The 25,595-nt window shown below is 36.3% G+C and overlaps 6 protein-coding genes across 16 annotated transcripts; 4 read left to right on the top strand and 2 right to left on the bottom strand.

The window, feature by feature from the left end:
* Positions 1-9,340: 9,340 nt before the first annotated feature.
* LOC122394998 (probable splicing factor, arginine/serine-rich 7) lies at positions 9,341-11,259 on the top strand. The gene is made up of 2 exons (XM_043392255.1): positions 9,341-9,893; positions 9,979-11,259. Exons 1-2 carry the CDS (start codon positions 9,572-9,574, stop codon positions 11,118-11,120), a joined length of 1,464 nt encoding a protein of 487 aa, XP_043248190.1. The 5' UTR covers positions 9,341-9,571; the 3' UTR covers positions 11,121-11,259.
* Positions 11,260-11,302: 43 nt separating this feature from the next.
* Positions 11,303-14,560, bottom strand: LOC122394999 (dual oxidase maturation factor 1-like). Of its 3 annotated transcripts, XM_043392256.1 has the most exons (10): positions 14,130-14,560; positions 13,999-14,056; positions 13,785-13,919; positions 13,585-13,686; positions 13,358-13,511; positions 12,460-12,671; positions 12,061-12,177; positions 11,729-11,832; positions 11,483-11,604; positions 11,303-11,417 (listed from the first exon to the last, which is right to left on the bottom strand). In XM_043392256.1, the coding sequence occupies exons 1-10, from the start codon at positions 14,289-14,291 to the stop codon at positions 11,318-11,320; spliced, it is 1,266 nt and encodes a 421-aa protein (XP_043248191.1). In that variant the 5' UTR covers positions 14,292-14,560; the 3' UTR covers positions 11,303-11,317. The 3 variants fall into 3 exon arrangements, with proteins under 3 accessions (XP_043248191.1, XP_043248192.1, XP_043248193.1); XM_043392257.1 differs by lacking the exon at positions 12,061-12,177; XM_043392258.1 differs by lacking the exons at positions 12,460-12,671; positions 13,358-13,511.
* LOC122395001 (tumor susceptibility gene 101 protein) lies at positions 13,179-17,378 on the top strand. Of its 3 annotated transcripts, none has more exons than XM_043392260.1 (9): positions 13,179-13,457; positions 15,195-15,253; positions 15,342-15,426; positions 15,508-15,573; positions 15,650-15,813; positions 15,911-16,031; positions 16,100-16,302; positions 16,381-16,736; positions 16,808-17,378. In XM_043392260.1, the coding sequence occupies exons 2-9, from the start codon at positions 15,200-15,202 to the stop codon at positions 16,992-16,994; spliced, it is 1,236 nt and encodes a 411-aa protein (XP_043248195.1). In that variant the 5' UTR covers positions 13,179-13,457; positions 15,195-15,199; the 3' UTR covers positions 16,995-17,378. The 3 variants fall into 3 exon arrangements, with proteins under 3 accessions (XP_043248195.1, XP_043248194.1, XP_043248196.1); XM_043392259.1 differs by having other exon boundaries at positions 13,179-13,463; XM_043392261.1 differs by lacking the exon at positions 13,179-13,457 and adding an exon at positions 14,877-14,961.
* Positions 17,379-18,393: 1,015 nt separating this feature from the next.
* Positions 18,394-20,617, top strand: LOC122394995 (longitudinals lacking protein, isoforms H/M/V-like). Of its 5 annotated transcripts, none has more exons than XM_043392249.1 (4): positions 18,394-18,412; positions 19,367-19,567; positions 19,651-20,224; positions 20,335-20,617. In XM_043392249.1, the coding sequence occupies exons 1-4, from the start codon at positions 18,398-18,400 to the stop codon at positions 20,601-20,603; spliced, it is 1,059 nt and encodes a 352-aa protein (XP_043248184.1). In that variant the 5' UTR covers positions 18,394-18,397; the 3' UTR covers positions 20,604-20,617. The 5 variants fall into 5 exon arrangements, with proteins under 5 accessions (XP_043248184.1, XP_043248187.1, XP_043248183.1 ...); XM_043392252.1 differs by lacking the exon at positions 18,394-18,412 and adding an exon at positions 18,451-18,732; XM_043392248.1 differs by lacking the exon at positions 18,394-18,412 and adding an exon at positions 18,764-19,000.
* Positions 20,618-21,584: 967 nt separating this feature from the next.
* Positions 21,585-23,023, bottom strand: LOC122394997 (transmembrane protein 208). 2 transcript variants are annotated; one of them, XM_043392254.1, is made up of 6 exons: positions 22,974-23,023; positions 22,677-22,876; positions 22,330-22,482; positions 22,078-22,214; positions 21,889-21,973; positions 21,585-21,719 (listed from the first exon to the last, which is right to left on the bottom strand). In XM_043392254.1, exons 2-6 carry the CDS (start codon positions 22,680-22,682, stop codon positions 21,585-21,587), a joined length of 516 nt encoding a protein of 171 aa, XP_043248189.1. In that variant the 5' UTR covers positions 22,683-22,876; positions 22,974-23,023. The 2 variants fall into 2 exon arrangements, with proteins under 2 accessions (XP_043248189.1, XP_043248188.1); XM_043392253.1 differs by lacking the exon at positions 22,974-23,023 and having other exon boundaries at positions 22,677-22,963.
* A 408-nt stretch (positions 23,024-23,431) lies between these two features.
* LOC122395137 (beta-parvin) lies at positions 23,432-25,563 on the top strand. 2 transcript variants are annotated; one of them, XM_043392502.1, is made up of 5 exons: positions 23,432-23,632; positions 24,226-24,489; positions 24,553-24,947; positions 25,035-25,278; positions 25,346-25,563. In XM_043392502.1, exons 1-5 carry the CDS (start codon positions 23,515-23,517, stop codon positions 25,420-25,422), a joined length of 1,098 nt encoding a protein of 365 aa, XP_043248437.1. In that variant the 5' UTR covers positions 23,432-23,514; the 3' UTR covers positions 25,423-25,563. The 2 variants fall into 2 exon arrangements, with proteins under 2 accessions (XP_043248437.1, XP_043248438.1); XM_043392503.1 differs by having other exon boundaries at positions 23,588-23,718.
* Positions 25,564-25,595: the final 32 nt, after the last annotated feature.

Genomic DNA, 25,595 nt, shown 5'->3' with positions numbered 1-25,595 from the left:
GGAAACAGAGAAGGAAGCAAACGTTCCTCCGTAGATAGATCCTGAAGATCGTCAGGAAGATCGAGGATACGGAGGGGAAAGCGCGAGAGAGCGTGGTTCGGTGGTGTACACGAGAGGGAGAGGGGAAAAAGAAAAGAGATAACCCGGAAACGATCGAAACGAGACAAAGAATCGAGCATTCCAAAAAAAATTAAATAGGCGAGAAATTAAAACTGTAGAGGTGAAAACGACCCATGGAGCTATTCCAGAAGCTAGTGGTACTTGTATTTCCGCCTGTTGCCGTAGAGACTGGCCGCTTGTGTACTATCTTTGGCGCGAGGACCAAGAGAACTCGCTTTGTAAAATGGTGCTCGCGCTTATCTCGCGATTAAACTGTACTTTTGCCTCGAATACGAAACATTAGCGCTGACACTCTCGTCGAGCACCCTCTGCTGCACCGTATAATCCGTGGAGTCTCTCTCTCTAATTCACTCTTTCTCTCTCTCTCTCTCTCTCTCTCTCTCTCTTCCTCTCTCTCTCTTTTTCTCTCTTTCTCTCTTTCTCTCTCTCTCTCTCTCTTCCCTCCCTCTCTTTCGTTCTTCCCGTTTCCGAATCGCTGCAATTGGCCTGCCATTTATGTTTTCCAAACCGGTCACGCCGTCGAGGATACGTATTTTTTTTTTTTTTTGAGGCTCGTTCGTTTGCTTTCTGCTTCCGGAGGCCGAGACACCGTGGAAACCGTTTTATTAAGCAACTGCACAACACGTATTGGTGCTAGCCCGACGAGTCTCGGCCGAACGAAGGCCCCATTAGAGATACTACGCTTTAAATTTAGAGAAATTTCGATCGGAACGCGACTTAACGAGCGGGGGCAGCAGGGGATGGTCGAGCAACAGCCCTTCGAGAACGCGAGCGGCGCGTACTTGTAATTCAGGGAGAAAGAGAAAATAGTAAAAATGAAAAAATATATGAAACGATAGAAGCGAACGCGACTCTGCTCGTAGATCGAGCGGATCAATATGCTCTCCAAGTGATATATTTAGACATATACGATCGAATGCTGAACGAGCAAACTGAATTATTAAACCGTAAAAGTTAAACGTTTGTTATAAAATTGAGATTCTCACCGATTTCAGCCCGGATCGAATCGTTGTATGTACGACGATTTTATGTTTACGAGCGTAAACTCGCTGAAAAAAATAAAAGAATATGTATATGTACATGTAAAACGTAACATCGACGGAGGAACCGGGGATCGCACGAAAGTCTCTGCGGGGAAAGATCAAGAGGAGAAACGCGTCGCCGACGATCGTTGGAGAAGATTATGGAATGGAAGATCGTTCGTTACGAGAGTAGAAAGTACTAACGTTACTATATACACACTCGGGAAAAAAGGGGAAAAGGAAACACGACACCGATAGACGCGTACACGAATGATTTTTTGATTAAACTATTTAGTAAGGTAAACCGAGAAAGTTAACGAGAGAGAAAGCGGGTAAGAGCAGAACATTTGCAAAATGAGGGCTGCACGCGATTGGCGGCTACCTCTGCCACTCTAGTCGGTCGGGATCCGTTTTTATTAATTAATTAATTACTGAATTAATTAATTAATCAACAACTCATTTATATAGTGTTGAGCACTGTTTTAAGTGCTTTTCATTTTTTGGCTGTGTGAAGCTTCAACTAAAGTAATTTAAAGAGGAAAAAAAAAAAAATGATGTAATTATCGTATTGGCTTTGGCATAATCACTCTCGACAATTTTTTCTGACGCAAGAAAAAAAATAAATACAACTAAATAAATAATAATAAGAGTAAGAATAATGATTAATAATGAGAATAAAATAATAATAATAATAATAACTTCGTAAGTAACAACCGTAAAACACTAGACGAAAGCCGAATAAAAAAAAAATATACCTATGCGCGCAGAGAAGGGGGTTACAGCAAAAATGAAATCACGATTAATAATAACTAATAATAACGATTAATAATGGAAGTAAATAATAATATTAGTAATAATATGTAATAATAATAATAATAATAATAATAATAGTAATAACTAATGTGTAATTAACTAATGAGTAATAATAATAATCGATAAGTAATGAACGCCACGTCTCCCTCGGTACGTTATACATATTATGATTCCGCATCTCCGTTTGTACGCATTTTAACAAAAGAAGAATTACTACAGGATATATTTAAAGAAATAATGGAAAAAAAAAATGTATAAATAAAAATTACTATAATCTTAACGGTACTAGTTCAGATAAACATCCTGCCGAGTTGCCCCGGGTTATGCTAAGAGCCACCTGGCCCGCATTAAGAAAAAAAAAAAAAATATTACGTTTATAAGCACTAAGCGAAGCTAAGCCGATCGCCTTACAGAGTGGGACACGATAATAAGCAACAAAAGTAAAAAAAAGTATAAAAAAAAGACGATTATAATCGCGATAAATACCGTGTAAACCGAGGAACAACACACAACCACATTACAATATGACACGCGACACGCATATTTTACAGGCAACAGGTACACGTAACACGGATAAAAAAAGTTTCGTCTACACGCGCACGGTAAAAGATGGATGGAAAGACATAGAGTGATAAACAAAAAAAAAAAGAAAAAAAATAACAAAGATAAACACATAATAATCTATTTTTCGCCCGAACAAAGTGATTCTATTAAACGTAAAAAAAAAAAAAGTATTGTTAAACGAAACAAGCAAAATGAAAGAATGGGTAATTTTTCTAACGATGAAAAAGCACATACCGAAAAACTGCGAGAGTAAAAACCGTGTCTTTTTTCTGTTTTTCGTCCGTCGATGACAAACGAGAATTTTTGTAAACGCACCTATTTCTATAACCGAGCATTTTTGTAAAAGCGTCGCGTACGCGGCCACGAAAGGATCAAAATATACGATATCAGGCGCAACCGCGGCCGATCGCCGATCCTCCTCGATCCTCCACCGAATTAAAATCATTAACGAGCGCGCAAACCGCGCGAAACACGGTAATTCCAAAGCTTCTCTTTCTATTTACCGCCATTTGAACGCGATCCCCAATCATTTTCGCGCCAATTCCGACGCGAGCTATTCGTCGTTCGACTGCCACTTTGTACCGCCCCCTCGAGAGTTTCTCAAAACAAAAAAAAAAAAAAAAAATACGCGTTTCGCGGGACGACCATCGAATCGAAGCGTCACGAATTTCGTTCGTGATCGAAAAAAATATGAATATTTCTCTTTGTACCGCTTGCAGAACACTTTCTCCCTCTGCTATTTCGCCCGTGTTGACCGTAGCACGCGTGAAAAAATGGGTCGATTCGATAGTCGCGACGCTATTATTGAAATTAACGCGTTAATAATTACGCTTATTCGAGCTGGTGAAAGATCGATCGAGAGATCGGCGGTCGACTGTCGCGTCGCGATGCTTCAAATTTTTCCTTTAGCTGCTTCTAAAGAGGAGGAAAACGTGTTACGAGAGAACGGAACGCGATCAGGGAATAAACGATGTCGGAGGAAGCGCGATTCACGCGAAGCTGAGAGACTTTAACGATGGAGCAAGAAGGTGACGGTGGATCGAGGATCGAGTACCGTGGAACCTCTATTATCCGAACGAACAGGGTCGAAACGACCACGAAAACGGGAAAGTTTATTGCATAAATACAACTACAGGCTTCGCAGTTCCATTACTAATGAAATATGTATCGGAGTTTATTAATTCGAATGCAAATATCTGGAAACAACCCGTTAGAAAAACTTCTGAATTGTCTTGTTGTATCATTATTATTGTTATTACTGTAATTTGACTATCAACACATTAACGACGGGTAATTTCAATGATATAGAATTCCTTCAACGTGTCTATACCAAAAATGTGATAAGCATTTTTGTAATTAATATGTTTTATTGAAATTTTCATGAGTTATACGTGGAATAATATTAGACACACTTGTCGTAAAACGAGAATACTCGTCTCCCGTCGGTAACGTATGTATATTTTAATAAAACGAGAATTCTCGTTTCACGGGAATTCGGATAACGGAGGTTCTATCGTTCACGTATATGTAAATAAATCTTGGCGCGGAAATTGAGTTCCGTTCGCAAGCCGGGTACCAAGGCACTCAGGGCAACGATTAATATCGATCAACTTATTTGTACGACGATATCTAGGCTATTTACGTTGTATGTCCACGATGCCGGAAGAGATATATAACAAAAAAATCAATGCATTTGTAGGCATTAAAAACAAAGTAAATAAACGAGGCGACGCGCGTTGCCTTCTCTAAACGAGATATATAACACTTTGAATAAAAAAAAAAATTAAATTAAAAGTGAGCGCGCGTGTATGTACGCATACGTGCATAAATTACATAGCGATTACGGAGTACGTAGGTGAAGATGAAAAAAACTTGTTTTCACGCGGCTGGTCGCTCGAGCGCGATCACGAGGCTACAAAACTCTATTGGCCGTCTCTTCTTTCTTTTTTTTTTGTAATAAAAAGAAAAATTCCACTGATTTGATAATCTGAACGAGAGATCTTTGGTTCGCGTTGACGTTTCCTTGATTGCTCGCGATCGCTACGGTGTTAACGTCGCTGTTATCGATTTTAGGGCGTCCGCGATCGCACCTGAGCGCCCCAGCCCCGTCGTCGTTTCGTATACAAGTTTTAAACGTAGCAAAAATGGAAGCCCCGTTGGTCATTGAAAGTAAACAAAATCACGGTGATTGAATTTTCTCGGTAGAGGCAGCCTAGGCGAGGGAGGGTGGGCAAAATGATAACACGAGACGAGGACAGACACCAGCGTACCATTGTATAGGAGAGTAAAATCTCGTCGACGATCGGAAGGAATAGCCAGAAGACCTAGAAATGTAAATTGTTTATTAGACGTTGCTCAAACTGAAGGGAGATTAAGCGAGAGTGTAACGAGAACCATTTCGCGTGCTTGTCACCGTGCGCAGAAAAAAGAAAAAAAAAAGAAAAATGGAGAGAGCGGATTATAGAAGCTTTCATCGCGGTCGAATGAGCCACGAGAGAAGAAAACGGGAGAATTTACTGGCCGCTTTTCGATTAAAATCGGGTTCTGGAAGGGATGACGGTAAACGAAAGAAGGAGGAAACTGATTACTACTTATCGATTAGCTGTAAACATTATTAAGGGCAGTCATGTAGTACTCATATAGTCTATTTGTTAATGTTTCAAATATTTTATTAAATGTTGATATAATGTACTACGACATTCCTTGTTTGTGCCGGAATCCCCGCAATCTAGTCTTTAAACGAGAAGCTGAACAAAAAAAAAAAAATCGAAGAAGCAAACTAGGGGGAAAAAAATACAAGAGAGAGAGAGGATACGAGGGGAAAAAAAAAAAATGAGATAATAGCAAACGAGTGCTCCACCCGTGTCAGCTGATATACTTAATACAAAAAAAAAATAAATAAAAACGTACTCAAAAAACGTTACTCAACAATCGTTCGTTGAAACCGAGAGCGAACCAAAAAATGAGAGAGGAGAAAAAAAACGTAATCGAGAACTAAGTGTATAGGTGTATGCATAATTATATTATACAGGGCTTCCTACTGGAAACAGACCACCTTGGTATCCTAAACGATAGGGAAATAATTGATACGATGGCAATAGTTTCTTTTTGATTTTTTTTTTTTTTTTTTTCGATCGAGGTAAAAAGTATCGAGGTGATCCGTCCTGGTAGGACGTCTTGTATATCTCAATAGTTCCCTACATGATGCCTTCGTACAGTCGAGTCGGCAATTCGCGCGTATAAACACAGGAGACGTAAAAAAAAAAGTCGAGCCGAATCTACAATAGAGAGAAAAAAACAGAGGGAAGGTAGGAGCTTAAGGGAAACGAATGAAAGAGTTTCGAAATGAGAGAAACGAGGAGGTGAGAGATATTTTGTTACGTACGTATATGTATAATAGCTGTATCGCGCCTGTCAACGGGATCCCTCGAATGCATCAAATTGGCACGAATGATCGAAAAAAGAAAAAAATAAACAAATTCCACGTAAAACGAATAGAACGCCGCGCGAGCCGCTCGTTTCTCGACGCCACGGAGAGTTTTGGTGGGCCTACGAATACCAGGGTTTCGAATTATCGAGCGACCGACGCACATCGAAGATTATTTTTTATCCCAAAGTGCAACGGAAATCGGTTACTCTTCCTTTATCGGGCGCTTTGAGAATTGATCGTTGACAAACGGTGTTACAATGTTGAGAAATTAAACGGAACGATCGACACCCTTCTTCCCGTACACGTTCACCGGAACTCCGGCGATCTTTCCCGCGCCTTACTCGATACACACACGTTGGTATCGCTAAAAGAGATCGCTGCGTCCGTGGATCGCGAGAATGGGACGACCGAGGCGGAGAAAATCGAAGCGGGCTCGAAGCCAGGGGAGTTTTCTTTCGCAAGAGGAGTTGACTGGCGTTCGCGGATGTCGAGGGGGGTGAAAGAGGGACAGAAAAGAAATGGCGAGGGAGTTCGAGATACTCGGAAAGATCGTTAGTAGGCGGGGGAGGTTTAATGTTCGAGGAGGAATCTCGGTCCGAAGGGGCTGAAAACGAAGAGGGGTTGCAAGAGTGGACGAGTGTGTAGGTGTATATCGAAAAAACGCCACGCGGCAGCGCTCACCCATAACTTTGTAACGTTTTATAAATAAATTGGCATATCGGCATATTACCAATCGGGAGAAAAATAAGAAAATACGAGAGACACCTTCCCTCCGGATAAAAACGACGCGAGAAGGAACGAGAGAGAGAGAGCGAAAGACGAAGAGAAAATATTAGCGAGGGAGAGCGCGGTAGAACGAGAGGAAGAGATATACACGAGAGACGCGTAAATAATTTATCCTCACTTCTTCATCGATGAACGCTCTGCTGGTTTGGAGCTGTAGTCATATCGTTAGTGTGTAAGTCTGTATGTGACGATGTTAATTATTGTAATATACTGAAAAAGAGCAAGATGAAAAAAAAAAAAATGATGAAAACCAAAAACGAAAAAACCATTATTGTACTACTTACGAGCATTCTCGAGCGACGTGAAAAGAAAAAGAAAAAAAAAAAAAAAAAACGGAACAAAAAAAAAAAAGAATTTAAGACAGGGAGGATATATTTAAAAACTGGTGGACAGAGAGAAAACGGATAACGGACGCGCTGTTCGTCTGGGTATTACTGGGCATGTGCTTCAAAAAACAAAATAGATTTTTTATAAACCGAGAAAAAAAATCTGTTTCCGACCTTTTTCAGTGAACGAGATTTTCTCATTACTCGAGACACTTAAACTCTCTCCGTTTGTGGTTTTTTTTTTTTTTTGTTTTTTTTTTTTGTTCGCAACGTGAATACCGCTTATTAAAAGTTTTGAGAGAACGAGACGAATGAGCGAGGGTGCAAGAGGGTTTCGGGAGCGCAAGAGCGGGAGAAAATGCGTGCAAGGGTGACGATGAAAGCGAGAGGGAGAACAGGGTGAACGCGAAACAGTGAGAGAAAGAGCGAGAAAGAATGACCGAGACGGTAAAGGATGAGAGCGAGAAACGATTACAGGAATGAAAGGAAGAAAAATGAGGGGAAAAAAAAACACAAGAGAGAGACCGCAAATCGCACCTCGACCGAATTTAAAAAAAAAAAAAAAACCTATAATTTCCTCTCACACCTCTGCGCAGTGTTTTGGGCCTTTCCGTCCAATACGCGATGTACCACTGTCATTATTTATTTAATTTTTGCAATCTACGTACAATAAAATTGTTGTTGCTGAAACGATAAGTGTAAATGTGTATACTGTACATTCAACCTTCGTTTAAAAAAGAAAAGAACAAAAAAAAAAAATGAACAAAAAAAAAAAAAAGAATTCATTATTAAGGTCTCACTGGACCAGGATTCCTGCCGTCCTGGCGTGTGTTGTAATTGTACATGTACATATACATGCGTATTTTTTAATATCAGACGGTAATTTACTCGATAATTAGAATCGCTTATTAGAGTATATATGTATGTATTCCTCGCATACATACGTACGTACATGAATATAATATATATACATATATATATGTATATATGTATATATATGTACACATATGCATTACGTACATACATGTATGTATATTTATACATATATGTACACATATATACGGAGAAAAGAAACAAAAATGAGAGCAGCATTCCCGACGCCGATGTCTGCGACGAACGATCTCCGAAAGGAATAAAGCACTTTCACGTAGCATCGTGTTTCTATCGACGTTTATCCAATCACTGATCTCCCAAATCTATTAAACTTCCCTCGCGTCGCAAAAAGTCCAGACCAAACTTACAACGTTCACGAAATTAATTATAACAAGTAGTATGAGTTTGGCCTCAACTTCTTGAGACACGTCCATAGTTCTATCAATCTTTTCTAATATACATAAAGAAGAAATTTTATATTAAAAACTTCTGCCAAAATGTTTACCTAATTTGAAAAGGAAACATTTATTTTATTTCTATTAATGTTGTGGTCGATTATTGTTTTCTTGCATGCAACTTGTAAACTACTCAACAATTTCAAATTCTATTTCTTTTATAGAACGATACTTGGTTCTCTTCCATTTGTTTCTTTTGTTTCTTTGATCTTGTACTGTTCGTATAAACCGCGCTGAAACAAAAATATAAACAGCATTTTAGAGGAACTTGGGCTCAATCCGAGTTTCTTATCGTGAATATCGATGCATAATTTGTTTAATTATTCGAAAGGGGGATGCATAGTGAGAAGGCTCACATATCGCTATTGAACCTAGTAGTCAAAGTGGCTTAATTAATCACGCTAATTATCCTATCTAGTGATTTTATTGATCAAAGGCTCGTTTACATGTGGCAGTAGAAGTTCTGGTGACCAGAGATTACCGTTAGTGACATAGGTGGCGTTTTCTAGTGGAGGAATTGTCCCAACATGCCGCCATATTGTTTCGTTTCAGTAAACATCAGTCCTACACAGAGTATACGATCGTTATAAAGTGTTATAATTTCCCTTGTCCGGTTATTCCCTCAACCAATTTACGCGTACCTAATTATATTACTTTGAACATTCCGAACAATTAATTAATATACTTGGAGTGACCTTAAACTGTAATGCTATCTACCAATCAGACCTGAGAACAACCTAACCGCGTCTCTAATTTAAACTATTTGTTTAAGTATTTCAGTGAACTAATACGGCGCGTTCTTACCATACGTAAAGGAATATTTGCATGTAATTGTCGATTAATAACTCGTTTAGATCACTATATCATTTTGATCGTCTATTTTTTCATACTTCGTGCCGTAACATAGCTCGAAAAATTTTTCTAACGAAATCCAGAAAGTGTACAGAAAGTTATGTACAGTTTGAGGTCGCGGTTAAACTGGAGCATCGATTTCCTTATAAAACATTTACTAAAGTAACGTATTTATAATTGTTATTATGTTCAAACATTTTCGGCGATAATGTATCGTTTGCATTAATTGTTTCAAACAAAGTGCGCGACTTGTACGCGCGTAAACGTATTCTTCGATAACCTAACCTCCTTTTGATACGTTGTGGAGAATCACAGAATATCGTAGAAAGAATGGCGGTTGGGTCGACGAAAGTGGTGCAGGTGACTAATATTGCGCCTCAGGCAACTAAAGATCAAATGCAAACTTTGTTCGGTTACCTCGGCAAAATAGAGGATATCAGATTATATCCTACTATACGGGATGTCGCGGTACCCGTACAGTCTCGTATTTGCTACATAAAATTCCACGATCAAGGATGCGTATCTGTCGCCCAACATATGACAAACACTGTTTTTATTGATCGTGCACTGATCGTTATCCCCTACCAGAATGGAGACATTCCAGACGAGCAAAGAGCCTTAGAACTAACAAACAATGGCACCGTTGTTCCAGGTTAGTACAGAAATAAATTTGCCTAAAATCGTGTGTGCATCTTTTGCAAACTATATTTTCTACTGTATATATATTTTTGTCTTAGGTCTCTATCCATCAGAACCCAAACTACCACCAAACTTTGTAAACGCCATCGAAGGAATTCCTCCGAACCATGTCATCACTACCATAGATCCAAAATTGGAGTCGAACGGTTTGCCACCTTATCCACACTTACCCGGTCATTTGGACAGCAGGAGGATAGAAGAGATTAGAAGAACGTTGGTTCTAGCTAACTTGGATCCTTCGATGACAACGGACCACCTGTTGGACTTCTTCAGTAATAATAACGTCGAAGTAAAATATTTACGGATGTGCAGCAGGGACTCTGACTCTGAACATTACGCGTTGGTGGAGCTGTCGGAACAAACGATCGTACTGTCCGCGTTACTGTTGAATGGAAAAATGCTTATGGATAGGCCCATTAAAATTTACCATTCTACGCAAGCGATAGCCAAACCGGAAGCAAAAAGCAACGAGGCGGCGCAAAAGGAGATCGAGGAAGCTATGTCCCGTGTGAAGGAGGCCCACAATTTAATTTCGGCCGCGATAGATCCGATGATCGGTATGTTGTCCAAGGACAAACGAAGCCGTAGCGGTTCCCGCAGTCGAAAATCGCGGTCGAGATCAAGGGGACGCAGTAGACGATCCAGATCGCGGAAAAGGTCACGATCCCGTCACAGACGTTCACGTTCCCGTCATCGACGCAGATCGAGATCTCGATCGAAACGATCCCGTTCCAAAGAACGCAGACGAAAGTCTCCTTCGCGCAGAAGGAGCAGTTCCCGGGGTCGACATCGCTCCCACTCTCGATCACGGCGTTCCCGATCACGCAGATCGCGATCCAGATCGAAAGACCGTAAGAAAAGATCACCGCGTCGGAGGAGCCGTTCACGATCGCGCAGCAAACGTTCGAAATCGAAGTCCAGACGATCCAGATCCAAATCCAAGTCCAGATCCTCCAAGTCGAAGTATTCGGAGAAGTCCAGGGACAAGGACAAGGAAAGAAGGAGCAAGGACAAGTCGGACAATGGAAAGAAGAGCGACGGCGACAAAGTCGAGAAGGAGAAAAGCGAGAAAAAGTCCAGCAAAGAGAAGAAGTCGGATAAGGAATCGAAATCGGATGAAAAGAATAGAAACACGTCCGAGAATAGCGAAACGAAAGAGAAAACAGAGTCTGAGAATTAAATTTTGACAAATCATCGGTCTACAGAGGGTTCATTTTGTTAATTTAATGTTACGATAATACCGTAATGTATTGATCAATAAAAAAAAGAATTCAGGAATGCAACAGTTCCAAGGATTTTCTCCAACTTTTGCATACCACGAAGAGACACTTTGTACAGTTATTTTTACGGATTACATAAACGGGGTACAAATTTTATTTATACGAACACTTTCGTACGTTTGACCCTTTTTGGTAATATCGGTGGCCGAGGATCCTCGTTTCCTTTACTACTTTCCTTTGAATACGAACACGATGGCCTATAAAATAATCACATTCATAAAACATAGTCGTTGGTACATGAAAATAGTTAAATGATTATTACCGTATTAAATCGTTTATGTACATCTCTTCGTTTTCTTTGTCGCTGTTAATATTCGCGGTCACGGGATAGCGAAAGAGCATTTTCTGCGCGTTCTTTATGGTCGACCTTCTCTTTAATACCGTCTGAAATGTATGTATTAAGTGTGTTAAACATCCTTCGCTCTTGTAATGTTTGATCAACTAACGTATTCTGATATAATAGTTTAATTTTAGATATCAACTTTTTCTATCAATATTTATAACTTACTACGCTGTTCGAACGTAACCTTGGATCATCGGAAATTGTAGTCATTTTAATGTCGTTATCGTCTTCGCCTTCAGTTTTCATTATGTTTTCTAATTCGCTGAATTCTATCGATAAACATTATCAAAATCTAAAGTGTAGTCAGAAATCAACATCAGTTGGCTGTTCAAAGTTACTACGGAACCATTCTCGTCTTTTTGTACTAGTTTGATAGAATCTTAATAGAAAGACAAACTGGCACGACGTAAAATTAAAAATCGTGCTCGATATAATCCACGATCGAGGAAGTAACCTTAAATAGCCAGTTGATTTTATTGTGACTACAAGTTACTCACGTACAACGTATTCATCGTATTGAGTAAGTGGATTGATACCCAAAAATGTCGACAATGTGTTCGGGTATCGAAGATCCATAAATATTAATAACGCAGCAATCAGTATACACGCTATACCTAAATCGTTGTAACGACAAATTATTTTAACACGTGAAATAAAATTTAATTTCCACCTAGCAGTTTAAGGCTACAATAACTCCCGCTTGCATATCATCCACTTAAAAGCAATGTATTCATAATTGTTTCTTTTTTTAACTTTTAACGAGGATTAAAGAAAGTGCAGCCTATTTGAATGTCCGGATGCATATGGATGCTTTCTTGTAATGTGAATAATGGCAAAAACAAAAGTCGTAGACAGTCCAAATATGCCCCACTTCCTTTGTTATTGTCATTCATTACCGCAACAAAGCGTCATCCAAAAGTGTTGGCCAAGACGTATGCGTATGGTATCATCTTCAAAAGGTATTACAAGGGGAGTTGGATTATGCACGGCAATCCATACAATGCAGGCTAATATCTGTAAGATACCAGTTGTCGCGGTAAAATATGCCGCGTATCGACCCACGGTCTGTAAAAATATGTTGGCCAATATCCATCCAGCAAACGCTGCCCTATTTCATCAAATTTATCATGGGCATGTTAAAACAGGAGTAATAATAATTTGTCAAAAATATGTAACGAAGTTACGTTAATAAGAAAGGTGTATGAATTTAACAATTTAATTTAATAATGCACTCGTGTGTCAGTAGATCGAATGGACAATAAATTTGCATATCCCCACCCTTGTGACAGAAAGTTTCAATCTTTATTATTAATAAAGGGTATATATTCAATCAATTAATATTATTTAGTCATTGTGCAGGAACGGAAGTTAAATGCATGTGGCATATGAAGACCGATGAAAACTAATACTAAATTGACACGTCAGTGACGACATTCAAGCCTTCTGTTGCTACAACGTCCATATTTGACGTCAAATAGTTCGTTATCTTCAACGAACTGTTCCACGACAAACTTGGGCGTTTTGCCGTAGATGGCAGTGCAAATCATGTCCCACCGATGGGTCACAGTCAAGGCCGGGGACACACGAGCGTCGGAACGACGTCCGTTTCTATGTTCTTCCTTGTCTTACAATTGAAAAGACATAAAAACGCCGATCTTGTCTGTTTTAGTTGTTCTCAATTGCTAGTCAAAGTGTCGTCTAAATTCGAAGACAACGAACCATTGTTCTCAATAATAAAATTTTCCTATTATTATTTATATACCTCGCGTGTGCTTGAATATAGGACATACAAACCATAACAAGATGTGACAATACCAGCCAGCAGTACGATAGAATCTACCAAAACGTATACCTTCGCCATCGATCGTCAAATATTCGACGGTCCAAAGAATCGGTATGGGTAAGCCTCTCTTTTGTGCATCTCGATAGTTTCGTTGCAAAAGCCCAGCTTCAATAAAGATCGATGCGTTGAAACTTATACTTTTTAAATCTTTAATATGATAACTTTAACATTCGTATACCGTATGGGCCAAATCCAAATTTTCCTTGATCCCAGGTCCACCAAAATCTTTCGTTATAGTTAATAGTTTCTTTCGCGAGAGGTGTTCCATCTTCTCCTTTACCTTAAATTAATTCGACAAATTTTCAATAATTCACGTGTTAAGAATCGCGATGGAAACAATAGTTTTGTTGTTAAAATATATTTCTCATTAACGGGTACCTTGTAAAGTGACGTTCACTGATCGTAAGCCTATTTTCATGCCTATGAGAGCCTCGATTTCGTACTCTTCACCAGCTCGATAAGGAGCTCTAGTTTTCGCGAAACCCACCTCCCATTCTTGCCCAAAATTTTCCACTTCAAATTGTATTGTTATTGTTAAAAATAATGAAGACACTTGAACTGATTTTATTTTGTTTTATAAATCAATTCTTACCAACTAACAAACATCCTATTGTAACGCTGGACATCACTTTCACGCACGTGTAAATACACTTTAAATATAATTCACTTTAATGACATTTAAAATGCACAAAATTCGATTAATAGTTAAAATAATATAGGTACCTGTTTTTTACTGTTACCCGATATGACACTGAAATAAGCGATTCCTATAATAGTAAAAAATACTATGACGATTATTTCCGTCACGTCAAATAATACTGGCAATTCGTTCGGTGTATATCGCGATGGAAAACCTTCGATTCTACCAAAATCGAATATCGCCATTTATTAAAAATTACAGCGACCACAGGTTCAGACTTAGCAACGTTCACTCGATCACTACAGCCTTTATAAAAGTTTCTTGAATAAGAATACCCAAGAAGATAAGCGTCAAAATACTATTATCTCATTTCCCTTTCCGTTTATCATTAAATTTTTTTTTGCTACGACTTTGCTGATGACTAATGACAACTAAATTTATTATTTCAATTCAGAACTGATTTTTCGGAAAGTCAATCTTTTCGTAGCAATTTTCTGGTCGGTATGACAGTAAATTTGGGCCACGAAAGTTCATAAGGTGTAAGCTCATAAGGTGTCTACTCGTATACCTTGTCTGCGGCCAGACTTTCGTTCTTTACGAATTTTACGTACCGACGATAATAATAATACGTGAACTTGTAAAAAAGAAATGATAATGATATCTAGCGATCAAAGAAAAGAGGTAAAGAATTGTTTAATTAAAAAATTCTTGTTCAATGTTTTCGAAACGCGCGCTAGTTTGTCGATGGCAGCACCAAATAATAGTAAACGTGTGTGATCGACTGCATTCAAGTAGATTTACGTGTTCTCTGATCGTAAGTTATTAGTAAAATGATCATATTATAATCTTCAAAATACTATCTTCAATGACAGATGAAGGAATATAATTGGTTCGTCCGTTTGCAAGTCGAGGAAGGTATATTATACAAAGCAGATCGAAATTATCGTTAGGTTATGCACGGGTAGCAGTAAAAACATCAATTTGAAGTCTATGTGTTTAGAAAGAACGCAAATAATTGATCGATTAATTGATTCGCAAAAGCATTAAGTTTCAATTGAACGCTCGATATTGTTAAAGGAAAGTTCGCGTTTAGAATAAAAATATTTATTTTTGATTTTCTTACGCGACGAATCGTACTAAAACGCTAGGTTAAATGGTAAAGATGACACCGCAAGACGAAGTGAAGCTGAGGCAAGGTGTTTTAATGGTACGTATCTTTTCTATAAATGTACACTCGAAATTTTATCAACATATGTGTTTCGATGACACGATGTAACAACCACTGTACTTTCTAGTATCAACATCCAGAAACCACCAAAAAGCACGTCTATAGCGTTCTAAGTCTTTACAAGGGATTGCATTACAAAGTAGAACCGTTTGGTAAATATTTGCGAATGCATAGTTTTAGAAAACCTTGTTGATATTAATTAATTATTTAATTTACATGTTGTTTTATGCTAGTGTTTAACGATGGATCGTGCAAAGAATTAATCAACTTACAAGGCACAATACCTGTGTCTTATCAAGGTAATACGATATCTGTGAAAATACTCGTTATATATGATAGTTACAGTATGAAAATAATTTTCGTTTCCGTGCTCAGGTAATTGCTACAACATTCCTGTATGTATATGGCTAATGGATACACACCCAAATAACGCACCCATGTGTTACGTTAAACCTACAGCTGACATGCATATAAAAATCAGCATGTTTGTTGATCATAATGGAAAGATTTATTTACCTTATCTACATGATTGGTTGCCAGTGAGTAATTTGTATATTGTAATTACCTATGTGAATATCTTATTGTTAAGTACCCCATAACACCTTTATAATAACTATGAATTTATTCTATGTTCAGCATTCGTCCGATTTACTAAGTCTAATTCAAATAATGATCGTGACCTTTGGAGAAAATCCACCTGTCGTTGCCAAAGAACGACAAGAGAACCCACCAACTACTACACCGTATCCCATAATGCGTAAGACGATGTAACTTACGAATATCTTTTTAGTCGATTCTAATACTAACGGCGGTAAACTTCTATAGCTATCATGCATGGACCTGGCGGTTCTAATTTTCCGCCTCATCTACAAAATTCTCAGTATACGGGTGGAAGTAACGTATATCCTCCATACATGCCTACACCATCATCAGGATTTCGGTATCACAATTACGTACCTTACGGCGGAACCGCTTCGAATTATCCACCGCAAGGATATAATTTCCCGTATCCTTCAACGACGCAACCAGTGAGTCGAAGATTTCGCTAAATAAGACGATTATTTGCCTTTGATTCGAATACTGATTAAATTTTCATCCTTTGTAAGTCTCCGACGATACCTGGCACTGCCAGCGGATCGGGTACAATCGGGGAGGAACATATCAGAGCATCGTTATTATCGGCGGTGGAGGATAAATTAAAACGTAGGCTCAAAGAACAATTCTCGCAATTAGTGGCCGAACTAGAAACATTACGACGTACGCAACAAGAACTTATGAGCGGTTCCGATCATCTTAACGACTTGTTCGATAGATTGAAGAAAGAGAAGGCGGAGCTCAAAAAGAATATAAATATACTTCAAGACAAAGAAACCGAATTGGAGAAAGAAATCTCGAAGCTTTCGGACAATCAATCGATAGACGTTGATGAAGCTGTTACTACGATCGCACCACTTTACAAACAGTAAGTGTTTAGTGAACCGCGTGTTTATTAATTTCTTTGAGAACGTGCGTTTATTAATTATTTACTTACAGAATGTTGAATGCGTTTGCGGAAGAGGCTGCCACGGAGGATGCAATATATTATCTCGGCGAAGGTTTACGTTGCGGTATCATTGACTTGGACGCGTTTCTGAAACAAGTACGGCAACTATCGCGTAGGCAATTCATGCTCAGAGCGCTGATGCAACGTTGTCGCCAAAAAGCTGGATTGGCTGGTTAAGTTATCTGTTTGATTTTTATAAAGTTACGCTATTTAATATTTTATTTTATTACAAACGATGTATTCGCAATGAATTACATAAATACTATATTAAGTAGAGAGATATATAAATATATTAGAGGCAAGGAATTATCATTGCAAGTCCAGAAAGTATTCCTTATGGATTGAATACTATGTTTCAGCATATTTTTTATTTCATGTTGTATACATATTGTTTGTAACAAAAAGAATTATATGAATATGAAGCTTCTATACAGAAAATGAAATAAAAAATATTATATACATATGTGTAAAAGAATAAATGAAGGTTTAAGTATTGCAGTAAGAGATTAAATCACCACTGTTTAACGAAATTATATTTCTAAACGCGATATACTCAAAAATCTGTAAAAAATAATCGATTTAATTCTTTTTATATTATAAAGAAATAATGGAACTAAGATAGAAATTTTAGATATTAAGAAATATAAATGCTTATTTACTGTATAATAAATGTATACACAAATCACTACATTGCACGTTTTTAGTAAAAATACATTGTTTTTATTCTTACGCAATGTGGAATTGTTATATAATTATTTAAATGCAAAATCTTTTAATGTTACATACAGACATAAAAAATTTATATTTAGTATCCATACCATTAACCTGAAACAAAAATACAAAGAGATATCTTGTACGCGCAAATATGGATTGTTGTGCTTTGTTTATTTTAATTTTGATTAAATTACATACCTATACATAAATGCCAACCCAAAGAAGTAAGAACAATACACCAAACCCAGAAAATATTGCTGCCACTAAAGATATTAATAATTCTTTGAACATATCCCTCGTAAATTTTGTGCTAGTGACTTCATATACAAAGAACCAGGCTGTGAAAAATATTCCAATCCCTAATAATACCACTGCTAATAATGGAAAAATTGCAGGGTTTATAGGAGAGACGTATCTCGTCATAGACTCGATTTCCACCTGAATCAAATAAAAATCAAAATTAATTTAAACAAGAAGATACTTATATCGATTTATTAACCTATTATTAATTGTTTAGCCTGCAGTACACTAAATAAGTCAAATATTTTTATTTTAACTAAAATGTAATCGTAACTAACTGTTAAACATGCGAAACTCTGGCTGAAAAATAGAATGCAACTGGGAAAAAAACTAATTTAACAGAACGTAAGATACTTAATGTGGTAAATATGAGTAAAATGAAGTACGCGATAATGTTATTAAGTGATTACATTGCTTCAAACTGAGCATTGTACTTACCATTGTACTAAATAAATATTTTGACGTGGCTTGATTAAGGGACACGTAAAAAGGATTTACATTGACTTAACACGCTGTCGGCGACAATATGCATTCATATGCTGCTAACTTCACTGTACGATACGGTCATGAAGGAAGCAAATGTAAGTCAGCTGCCACTAATCAAAATATATATCCCTTTAATTTACAAAGTCAGTAAAAGTTTCTTGGTAATTTACATCGTGTATTGAACAGAAAATAATATCTCTGTTGTCAAAAGAAAAGTATAACGAATTATAATCTAACGTTGTTTTGAAAACTAGTTATTGAAGAAAAACACGTTCAAGCACATCTCGAAATTTTAAATGACGTATAAACCTTCGATTGATGAGAGCACGATTCCACTTTCCTTTAATACGATCGATTCGTTCTACGTTCAGAATTGCAATAATTTACGATTATTATTTATATATGCTGCACGATCGTATGTATTTACGTACATAAAAAAAATATGATGTAACCTTAAGAATTCTTTTGTAACAAAATATTTTGCCACGAAAAGTATAAACTTGCGTGCACAGAATAAATCTGTTTTGTGTAAAGCATCATTATCTCTTTTGGTGTTTTATACACAGACGATGTTTGTTAAAATTTTTTATTCTAAAACAAACAATGTTTAGTCCTACCGATGCATATTCGATGCACGTTACGTATGCATGTTTATATGCGTATATATAGAGAGAGATTATAGAGTATGTACTTTGTATTATCAATTCGAAAATGTTTGAATCGCGATTCCTTCGGTATCGATTGTAAGTTTGTCACGATGGTATGATTCATAACGCGTAACATAGTATAATATTACCGATCTTTACGTTCTTTGATATCTGCAAGTATTTTTATACGTATCGTAGTCGATATATCAGTATTTTATACACATAAATGCAATAACTTGTTTTTATCGAGAGTCGGAATGAATTACGATTTCTCTAGAATTTTATAAAAATCGTTTAATAGTAGAAAATTAAACTTGTAGTGATTAAAGTCTTTAACATTTGCACACTTTTATAACGTAAATTCATTAAAATGTCTTGTTCTAAAATTTCTATTCTTTACAGGTGAAAATGGCAAAAACTTCGCTGTCAGAACAATTCTCCTTAAGATGGAACAACTTCTCTAGCAATTTGACATCTGGATTTTTAAGTCATTTTACTGAAAATGATCTAGTCGATGTCACACTCGCTGTAGAGGGTCAATTGTTACAGGCACACAAGTTGGTCCTGTCAGTGTGCAGTCCATATTTTAAAAATATATTTAAGGTATAGAAATTAATATTATATATATTAAATATACTTATAAGTCACAATAGCTCAGATAAGAGCTTCTTAGGATCATTTTATAGGAAAATCCTTGTCAGCATCCAGTAATTATTCTTAAAGACATGAAGTATACAGAAATTGAATCATTGTTGAAATTCATGTATCAAGGTGAGATTAACATTAAGCAAGAAGATTTGTCTACTTTCTTAAAAGTGGCGCAAACATTGCAAATCAGAGGACTCGCAACGGAAGACACAAGTAGCACAAAAACATTTTCCAATTGCGACGATCAATTAAATATAGAATCTAATGCTGAAAGTACTGATCACTCGCACTTAAACGCGATAAATAAAATTTACAAAGATGTTGAAACGATAGAGAGAAGGAAAAGGACTCGCGATACGGCAGGAAGAAGCGACAAGAAAAAGAAATGTAATACGTTTACTGTATCAGAAAATGTTCATGATTTATCGAATGAAGAGGTAGATGATAATAATCAAAAAGCTCAGTTTTTAACAAATAAAGATACAGACGATTCTACGCACGAAAATAAAGATAACAATATTCCTGTAGTAAAAAATTATGATAATGATCAAAAAGGGGATTCCGCTGAGACGAACGATGCACAGACTTCGAAAGAAAGTCCTACTCAACAAGGTGAACAACTTTTACGTGTAAAAGCTTGTTTAGTAATATTGTAAAAAATAAAATTTAATAATCGAGTTAAGAGAAGAGTAGATATTGATGTGATGTGTTTTAAATTATAGCCGTAGAGCCAGTAATTTACAGACTATCTGCGCGAGGTCGACCGCAATTAGTTCACGAGGGGTATGTTTATAATTTAACATCTCGTTCAGAGGTTTTGAACAGATCTCATTATCGATGCGCGGAACAACATCGCGGATGTAAAGGTAAATGCGCAGTTATCGCGGAAAGATTTATGCCGACGGGTGTACACGATCATAATCATTCGCCTGAATATCAGTCGGAACATGAATACAGAAGAAAAAAGGGTTTAGATGTTGATACTCCTTAAATTATAATCTACTTGAGCTTACAAACAGCAATTTATCATATTACAGTTTTGTTGGAAAAGTCACAGTAGAACTAAAAAGTACTTTCCAAATAATATTATTACAGTATATGATACTAGTGTTTAATAAATAACATTCAGTATTTTTAAAATACAAAATTTTAATTTGCTGCACAATTCTTTTGCAAATACTGAAATTTAATAAATTACGTTAGTTCATACAAACGTGTAGTTTATATTACTGTAAATATACAATTATTATTATAACTAACATTAATATGATGGGCCAATTTTAACATGTTATTGTATTTCAATTGTGATGCACTGGTTCGAAATTTATGAAGCAGATTAGAAAAACGGTGATAAGCACATTCCATTTAGTATTATACTTAAAAATGAAACAAAGCCAAATAAGAGTATTTAATTTATATTATCTGTTTATATGTAGAATAATACCTATATAACGAATTTCATTTGTTATTATAAATACACGTTGACGCACACGTGGAAACTTGTATGTATGTACATATGTACATATAAAACTCTACATTCTGCATATTTACATTTTAAGTTCTTGTAAAAACAATGTTTATGTATGTTATCAGAGGAAGTAACAAACTTCATAATATATAGCGATTAACAAGTAAATATGGAAAATAGTATAAACGTTAAAAATTATAAAATTTATTTTTATATTAATCTTTTCATTATAAAATTCTTTTCTTGAATGCTGGAGCACTGTTATGGAAATTAATGCGATAGTGCTTATAAAAATTATTCGATTTTCACGATAATTAATTTTACGGTATTTATACAAATTTGTGTAAAAGGCAATAGTCTTTCAGTAAATGAAGTAAAGTATATGAAACAATGCAAGCTGAAACAAAGGCAGTTTCTGTTTCGTAATCTTGCTCAAGTCTATCCCCATTCCCGCAAAATTCATAAATATTTATTAAAAATGCATCTGCATTTTCGAAGGAAACATTAATGCCGCTTTGCCATCTTTTTTTCCAACTTCCGTTGTTTCTTTTCGCTAATTTCGGGTTGTTCGGAAGCGGGTGCAAAGAACCATGGGGCTAATATTTTTTTCCATAGCATCCAACCTACTGTTATTGGCGCCTATAATAGCAGAATGTAAAAATTGCATAATCCAGTTAAGCACATTGAATAATTAATAATGTGTATGGAGAGCATACAAAAAGTGAAAAGGTGTAATTTTAAATAGTTTTATGACGTGATGTAGTATTTTATATTTAAATTTTTTGTTTGTTTTATTAAATATACTTACAAGAAGCCATAACCACCAAAAATAATTTGATATAAGCGAAAGTACTTGTACCCCTGAGGTTAATATAATTAAATCTTTTACGTGTCTGGAATAAAACAAAGTGTTATTATATGTAAGAAACATAACTTGAAATGTAATAAACATGTTGCATTATTTTAAAATGTTATTAATATGGTCTGTAATATTTACTCTGCTATACCGCCTTCCATATTAAGATCAATGCCAGAATCACTAAGAACTCCAGATTCTGAATATGTTGCTTGTGCTATATATTTCATAAATTGATAACTTCCTATATATACAATTCCAGAAAATATGGTTAATGTCTGGAATTATAATATACTGTATAATATAATAATAAACATTGATTCTAGCAGTACCATATTTTTATGTGCATTGTTCCAAAGTATCCAGTCATGATGATGCGAATAAAAAACTTACTATTGACATTATTGTAAATTCAAAGAAGAATATCATAATAGTAAAGTATATTCCAAAAGCTCCAAGAATCATGTTACGATAAAAGCTTAATGTTGTTCTATTGTCCTCCACAATCTGTTTTGCTCCTTTTGTTGCCACTTTAGCCTTTTTAGTCTAAATAAATATCAATATTATTTAGTATGTATTTCATTACATAACTAATCATCGTTATAAATTATTGTTCGTCGATTAAATTATATATATTTTAAAATATAAATTTTATGAAAATAATTTGCATATTCAGAATCACCTAATTGTAATAAATATGAAACACAAGAATTTTGTAAATAATTTAGTAAGAAACGTACCATCATTTTTCGTTTATAAATTACAGCGAATGGAATATCGGTATGCCCAAAGAATTAATATTTGTTCAATAATCGATACACGACACAGACTTAACCTTCTTAAAAGTATTCAAAAATACTTCGATTCTACGTTGAAGCCACGTGAAAGACGTATGAAAGAAAAGTCTCTAGTCTCTAGATTAGCATTTCTCAATCCGTAGCTTCAATACGAATATGTAAATAAAACAAGCATTATTCTTTTGTCTTCCTGGAATCCCATGCTTCGATAATTAAAAACATAATCAAAAAAACTGCTACATTATCGAAAAACTTGTTGATAAGCAAACATAACATATGCATGTATAAATCATTGGTTCATCGGCGTGAGAAAACATTTTACCGATTTAAATTAAATTCATTGCAATTTTGCTTCAATAATGTATTTATCTTCTGTTTAATCATACAGAAACTAAAAATTAAAATTACTACGTAATAAACGCTTCAAATGACCGCGGGATATGAAAGCAAAAGCAATATCAAGGTATACAGTGTATCTCATTCGCCTTGAATCAGATTGTAAGTTCCGTAGGTATTTTAAGAGATGACCAGGATGACGTTATCTGTGGTATAGGGCAGTGTTACCAGACCGCAGTCTGTCCAGTGCCCAACTGAAGCTGCCCCCTACTTACACACACTAATGTACAGCTACGTAACCGAAGCGTCAGTGCTAACATATATGTGGCTGTGTATAAGTGTACGTAAGTGGTGGGGCAGCTTCAGTTGGGCACTGGACTGCCGTCTGGTAACATTGGTGTTGTACTTAGGGTGTAGTTAACTTTTCGGAGTACAGCTATGAACGATGGCGTCTCCTCGTCCAAAATCACCACGTCCACCTATTTCTGCAAAGAAGGATGATAAGGAAGAAAGTTTCTGGGATAAAATTGGAACCTTGGGCCGAAAGAAGCGAATTAAAGAAGGTATCGCGTTGTGTTTAGTGTAACATCATCAAAGTAATCTTGCTCACACTCCCTTTCTGCGTGTACGGAATACACTTCCATATATGGTATGACTTGTTTGTTTTTCAAATTCTCCTCTGCAACTATGTCAATAAATTTATAAACCACACTATATAGAAGAGTTGCGTAAATTTTATTTATGAATTACGAATAAAAATTTCAAATTCATTCGTAAACTAGTTTTTATTCGCGATCTTGCTTGCCTGAATGTCAGTTTACAAAATTTCTTAATAAATTGTAATTTATAAATGAATGCACGAATGAAACGTAAATGGAAGTTAGTCCACTAATGAATCTAATGTTTTTATTCGTTCTTCGCGAATAAAATTTGCCGAATTTTGCTGTATAGTAAAAATCATAATACAGATTCATGTTCGTCAATGTGTTTCTACAAAGTCTTCTTAAAATTATAGTTGGCTATAGATTTGTCTTCTACAGTTGTTTTCAGCTAATTGAGACACACAAGAACTAGAATAATTTGTCCCAAATAAATGGTTTTCTTGAGTAACCAATGCCCCAAATTACTGGAATGTATTCTATCTGTTTGTTTGCAGTGCAAAAAGTACAAGAAGAGGGAAAGTATGCAATTGATTCACCAGGATATGCAGCTAATCCAGAAATGCCACCAGAAGAATATGCATTAGATGAAAATGAAGAACGTTCCATGATAGAGCCTAGATCTTTGGAGGACTCCAAGCTCAAAGAATTGATATTTGTTTTGATCGAATGGATCAATGATGAATTGGCTGATCAACGTATTATTGTGAAAGATATTGCAGAAGATCTTTATGACGGACAGATATTGCAGAAGCTGTTAGGTATGCTTAAGCTTTAAGTTTAAAACAACAAGTCACTAATAACACTAACTTATTGATTTTTAGAGAAATTGACAGGGAAAAAGTTGGATGTTCCCGAAGTGACTCAGTCAGAGGAAGGTCAGAAACAAAAATTGGCCGTTGTTTTGTCGACCGCTAATCGCGTATTAGATCGATACCCTCCTTATAAATGGAGCGTGGAATTGGTTCATTCAAAGAACATCGTTGCTATTCTACATTTACTGGTCGGTTTGGCGAGGCAATTCCGTGCTCCCGTGAGATTACCAGAGAGAGTGGCCGCGCAAGTCGTCATTGTACGTAAAAAGGATGGCCAATTGATACACAGAACGATCAGAGAAGAAATTACATCGACGTACGACGATTTGGGAATGCGATGCGAACGCGATGCTTTCGATGATCTTTTCGATAATCCGCCCGATAAGCTAGCTGTCGTTAAAAAAGTATGTTTTCGCTTGACATATGAAAAATGAGCCAACCGAACCTTAATCAAAATCGTCCAAATTATGTTTTTTTTTTTTATTTCATAGTCGTTGATTACTTTCGTCAATAAACATCTGAGTAAAGTGCACTTGGAGGTGACGGATTTGGATACGCAATTTCACGACGGAGTATTTTTAACGCTTTTACTTGGTCTCCTCGAGGGTTTTTTCGTCCCTCTGGGTAGCTTCCACTTAACACCTAAAACACACGATCAAAAGGTGCACAACGTTTCGTTTGCATTCGACATTATGCAAGATATTGGACTACCGAAACCTAAAGCCCGGTCGGAAGGCAAGTCGTCAAGATAATTGTCGAGAGTAAATATTAATTAGTAAAATTAATTTCATCCTGTTCACAGATATCGTAAATTTGGATCTGAAGTCGACTCTACGAGTATTGTACAATTTGTTTACTAAGTACAAAGGCATGAACTGAAAAGGAAAAACGTTTCGTCGGCGAAGTGAACTTAACAAGACGCGACAAATTAACGCTGCAATTAACGGTATTACCGATATACTAACCAAAGAATATATTTTGTGTATCAAAATAGCAAACGTATAATTATTGACACATTTACCGGGGTGGGAGGGCGGGGAGTCATTCGAAGG

This window comes from Colletes gigas, unplaced genomic scaffold (genome assembly GCF_013123115.1).
Source record: "Colletes gigas isolate AHSC1104 unplaced genomic scaffold, ASM1312311v1 Colletes_gigas_Sc00005, whole genome shotgun sequence".
Classification (NCBI taxonomy): domain Eukaryota; kingdom Metazoa; phylum Arthropoda; class Insecta; order Hymenoptera; family Colletidae; genus Colletes; species Colletes gigas.
This window is presented reverse-complemented; position numbering and strand designations above follow the sequence as displayed.

What these genes read in the sequence shown, in the direction of transcription:
- LOC122394998 (XM_043392255.1), top strand. Translation starts at nt 9,572, where the DNA reads ATGGCGGTTGGGTCGACGAAAGTGGTGCAGGTGACTAATATTGCGCCT. An exon ending in CAATGGCACCGTTGTTCCAG is followed by an intron (nt 9,894 to 9,978) that starts GTTAGTACAGAA and finishes TTTTTGTCTTAG; the next exon opens with GTCTCTATCCATCAGAACCC.
- LOC122394999 (XM_043392256.1), bottom strand. Translation starts at nt 14,291, where the DNA reads ATGGCGATATTCGATTTTGGTAGAATCGAAGGTTTTCCATCGCGATAT. An exon ending in AGTGAACGTCACTTTACAAG is followed by an intron (nt 13,687 to 13,784) that starts GTACCCGTTAAT and finishes AATTAATTTAAG; the next exon opens with GTAAAGGAGAAGATGGAACA. An exon ending in ATTTGGATTTGGCCCATACG is followed by an intron (nt 13,512 to 13,584) that starts GTATACGAATGT and finishes TCTTTATTGAAG; the next exon opens with CTGGGCTTTTGCAACGAAAC.
- LOC122395001 (XM_043392260.1), top strand. Translation starts at nt 15,200, where the DNA reads ATGGTAAAGATGACACCGCAAGACGAAGTGAAGCTGAGGCAAGGTGTT. An exon ending in AATACCTGTGTCTTATCAAG is followed by an intron (nt 15,574 to 15,649) that starts GTAATACGATAT and finishes TTCCGTGCTCAG; the next exon opens with GTAATTGCTACAACATTCCT. An exon ending in ATCTACATGATTGGTTGCCA is followed by an intron (nt 15,814 to 15,910) that starts GTGAGTAATTTG and finishes TTCTATGTTCAG; the next exon opens with CATTCGTCCGATTTACTAAG.
- LOC122394995 (XM_043392248.1), top strand. Translation starts at nt 18,965, where the DNA reads ATGTTTATATGCGTATATATAGAGAGAGATTATAGA. An exon ending in ATATAGAGAGAGATTATAGA is followed by an intron (nt 19,001 to 19,366) that starts GTATGTACTTTG and finishes TATTCTTTACAG; the next exon opens with GTGAAAATGGCAAAAACTTC. An exon ending in ATTTTAAAAATATATTTAAG is followed by an intron (nt 19,568 to 19,650) that starts GTATAGAAATTA and finishes ATCATTTTATAG; the next exon opens with GAAAATCCTTGTCAGCATCC.
- LOC122394997 (XM_043392254.1), bottom strand. An exon ending in AATTTACAATAATGTCAATA is followed by an intron (nt 22,215 to 22,329) that starts GTAAGTTTTTTA and finishes TTATAATTCCAG; the next exon opens with ACATTAACCATATTTTCTGG. An exon ending in TTTGGTGGTTATGGCTTCTT is followed by an intron (nt 21,720 to 21,888) that starts GTAAGTATATTT and finishes CTGCTATTATAG; the next exon opens with GCGCCAATAACAGTAGGTTG.
- LOC122395137 (XM_043392502.1), top strand. Translation starts at nt 23,515, where the DNA reads ATGGCGTCTCCTCGTCCAAAATCACCACGTCCACCTATTTCTGCAAAG. An exon ending in AAAGAAGCGAATTAAAGAAG is followed by an intron (nt 23,633 to 24,225) that starts GTATCGCGTTGT and finishes GTTTGTTTGCAG; the next exon opens with TGCAAAAAGTACAAGAAGAG. An exon ending in AGCTAGCTGTCGTTAAAAAA is followed by an intron (nt 24,948 to 25,034) that starts GTATGTTTTCGC and finishes TTTATTTCATAG; the next exon opens with TCGTTGATTACTTTCGTCAA.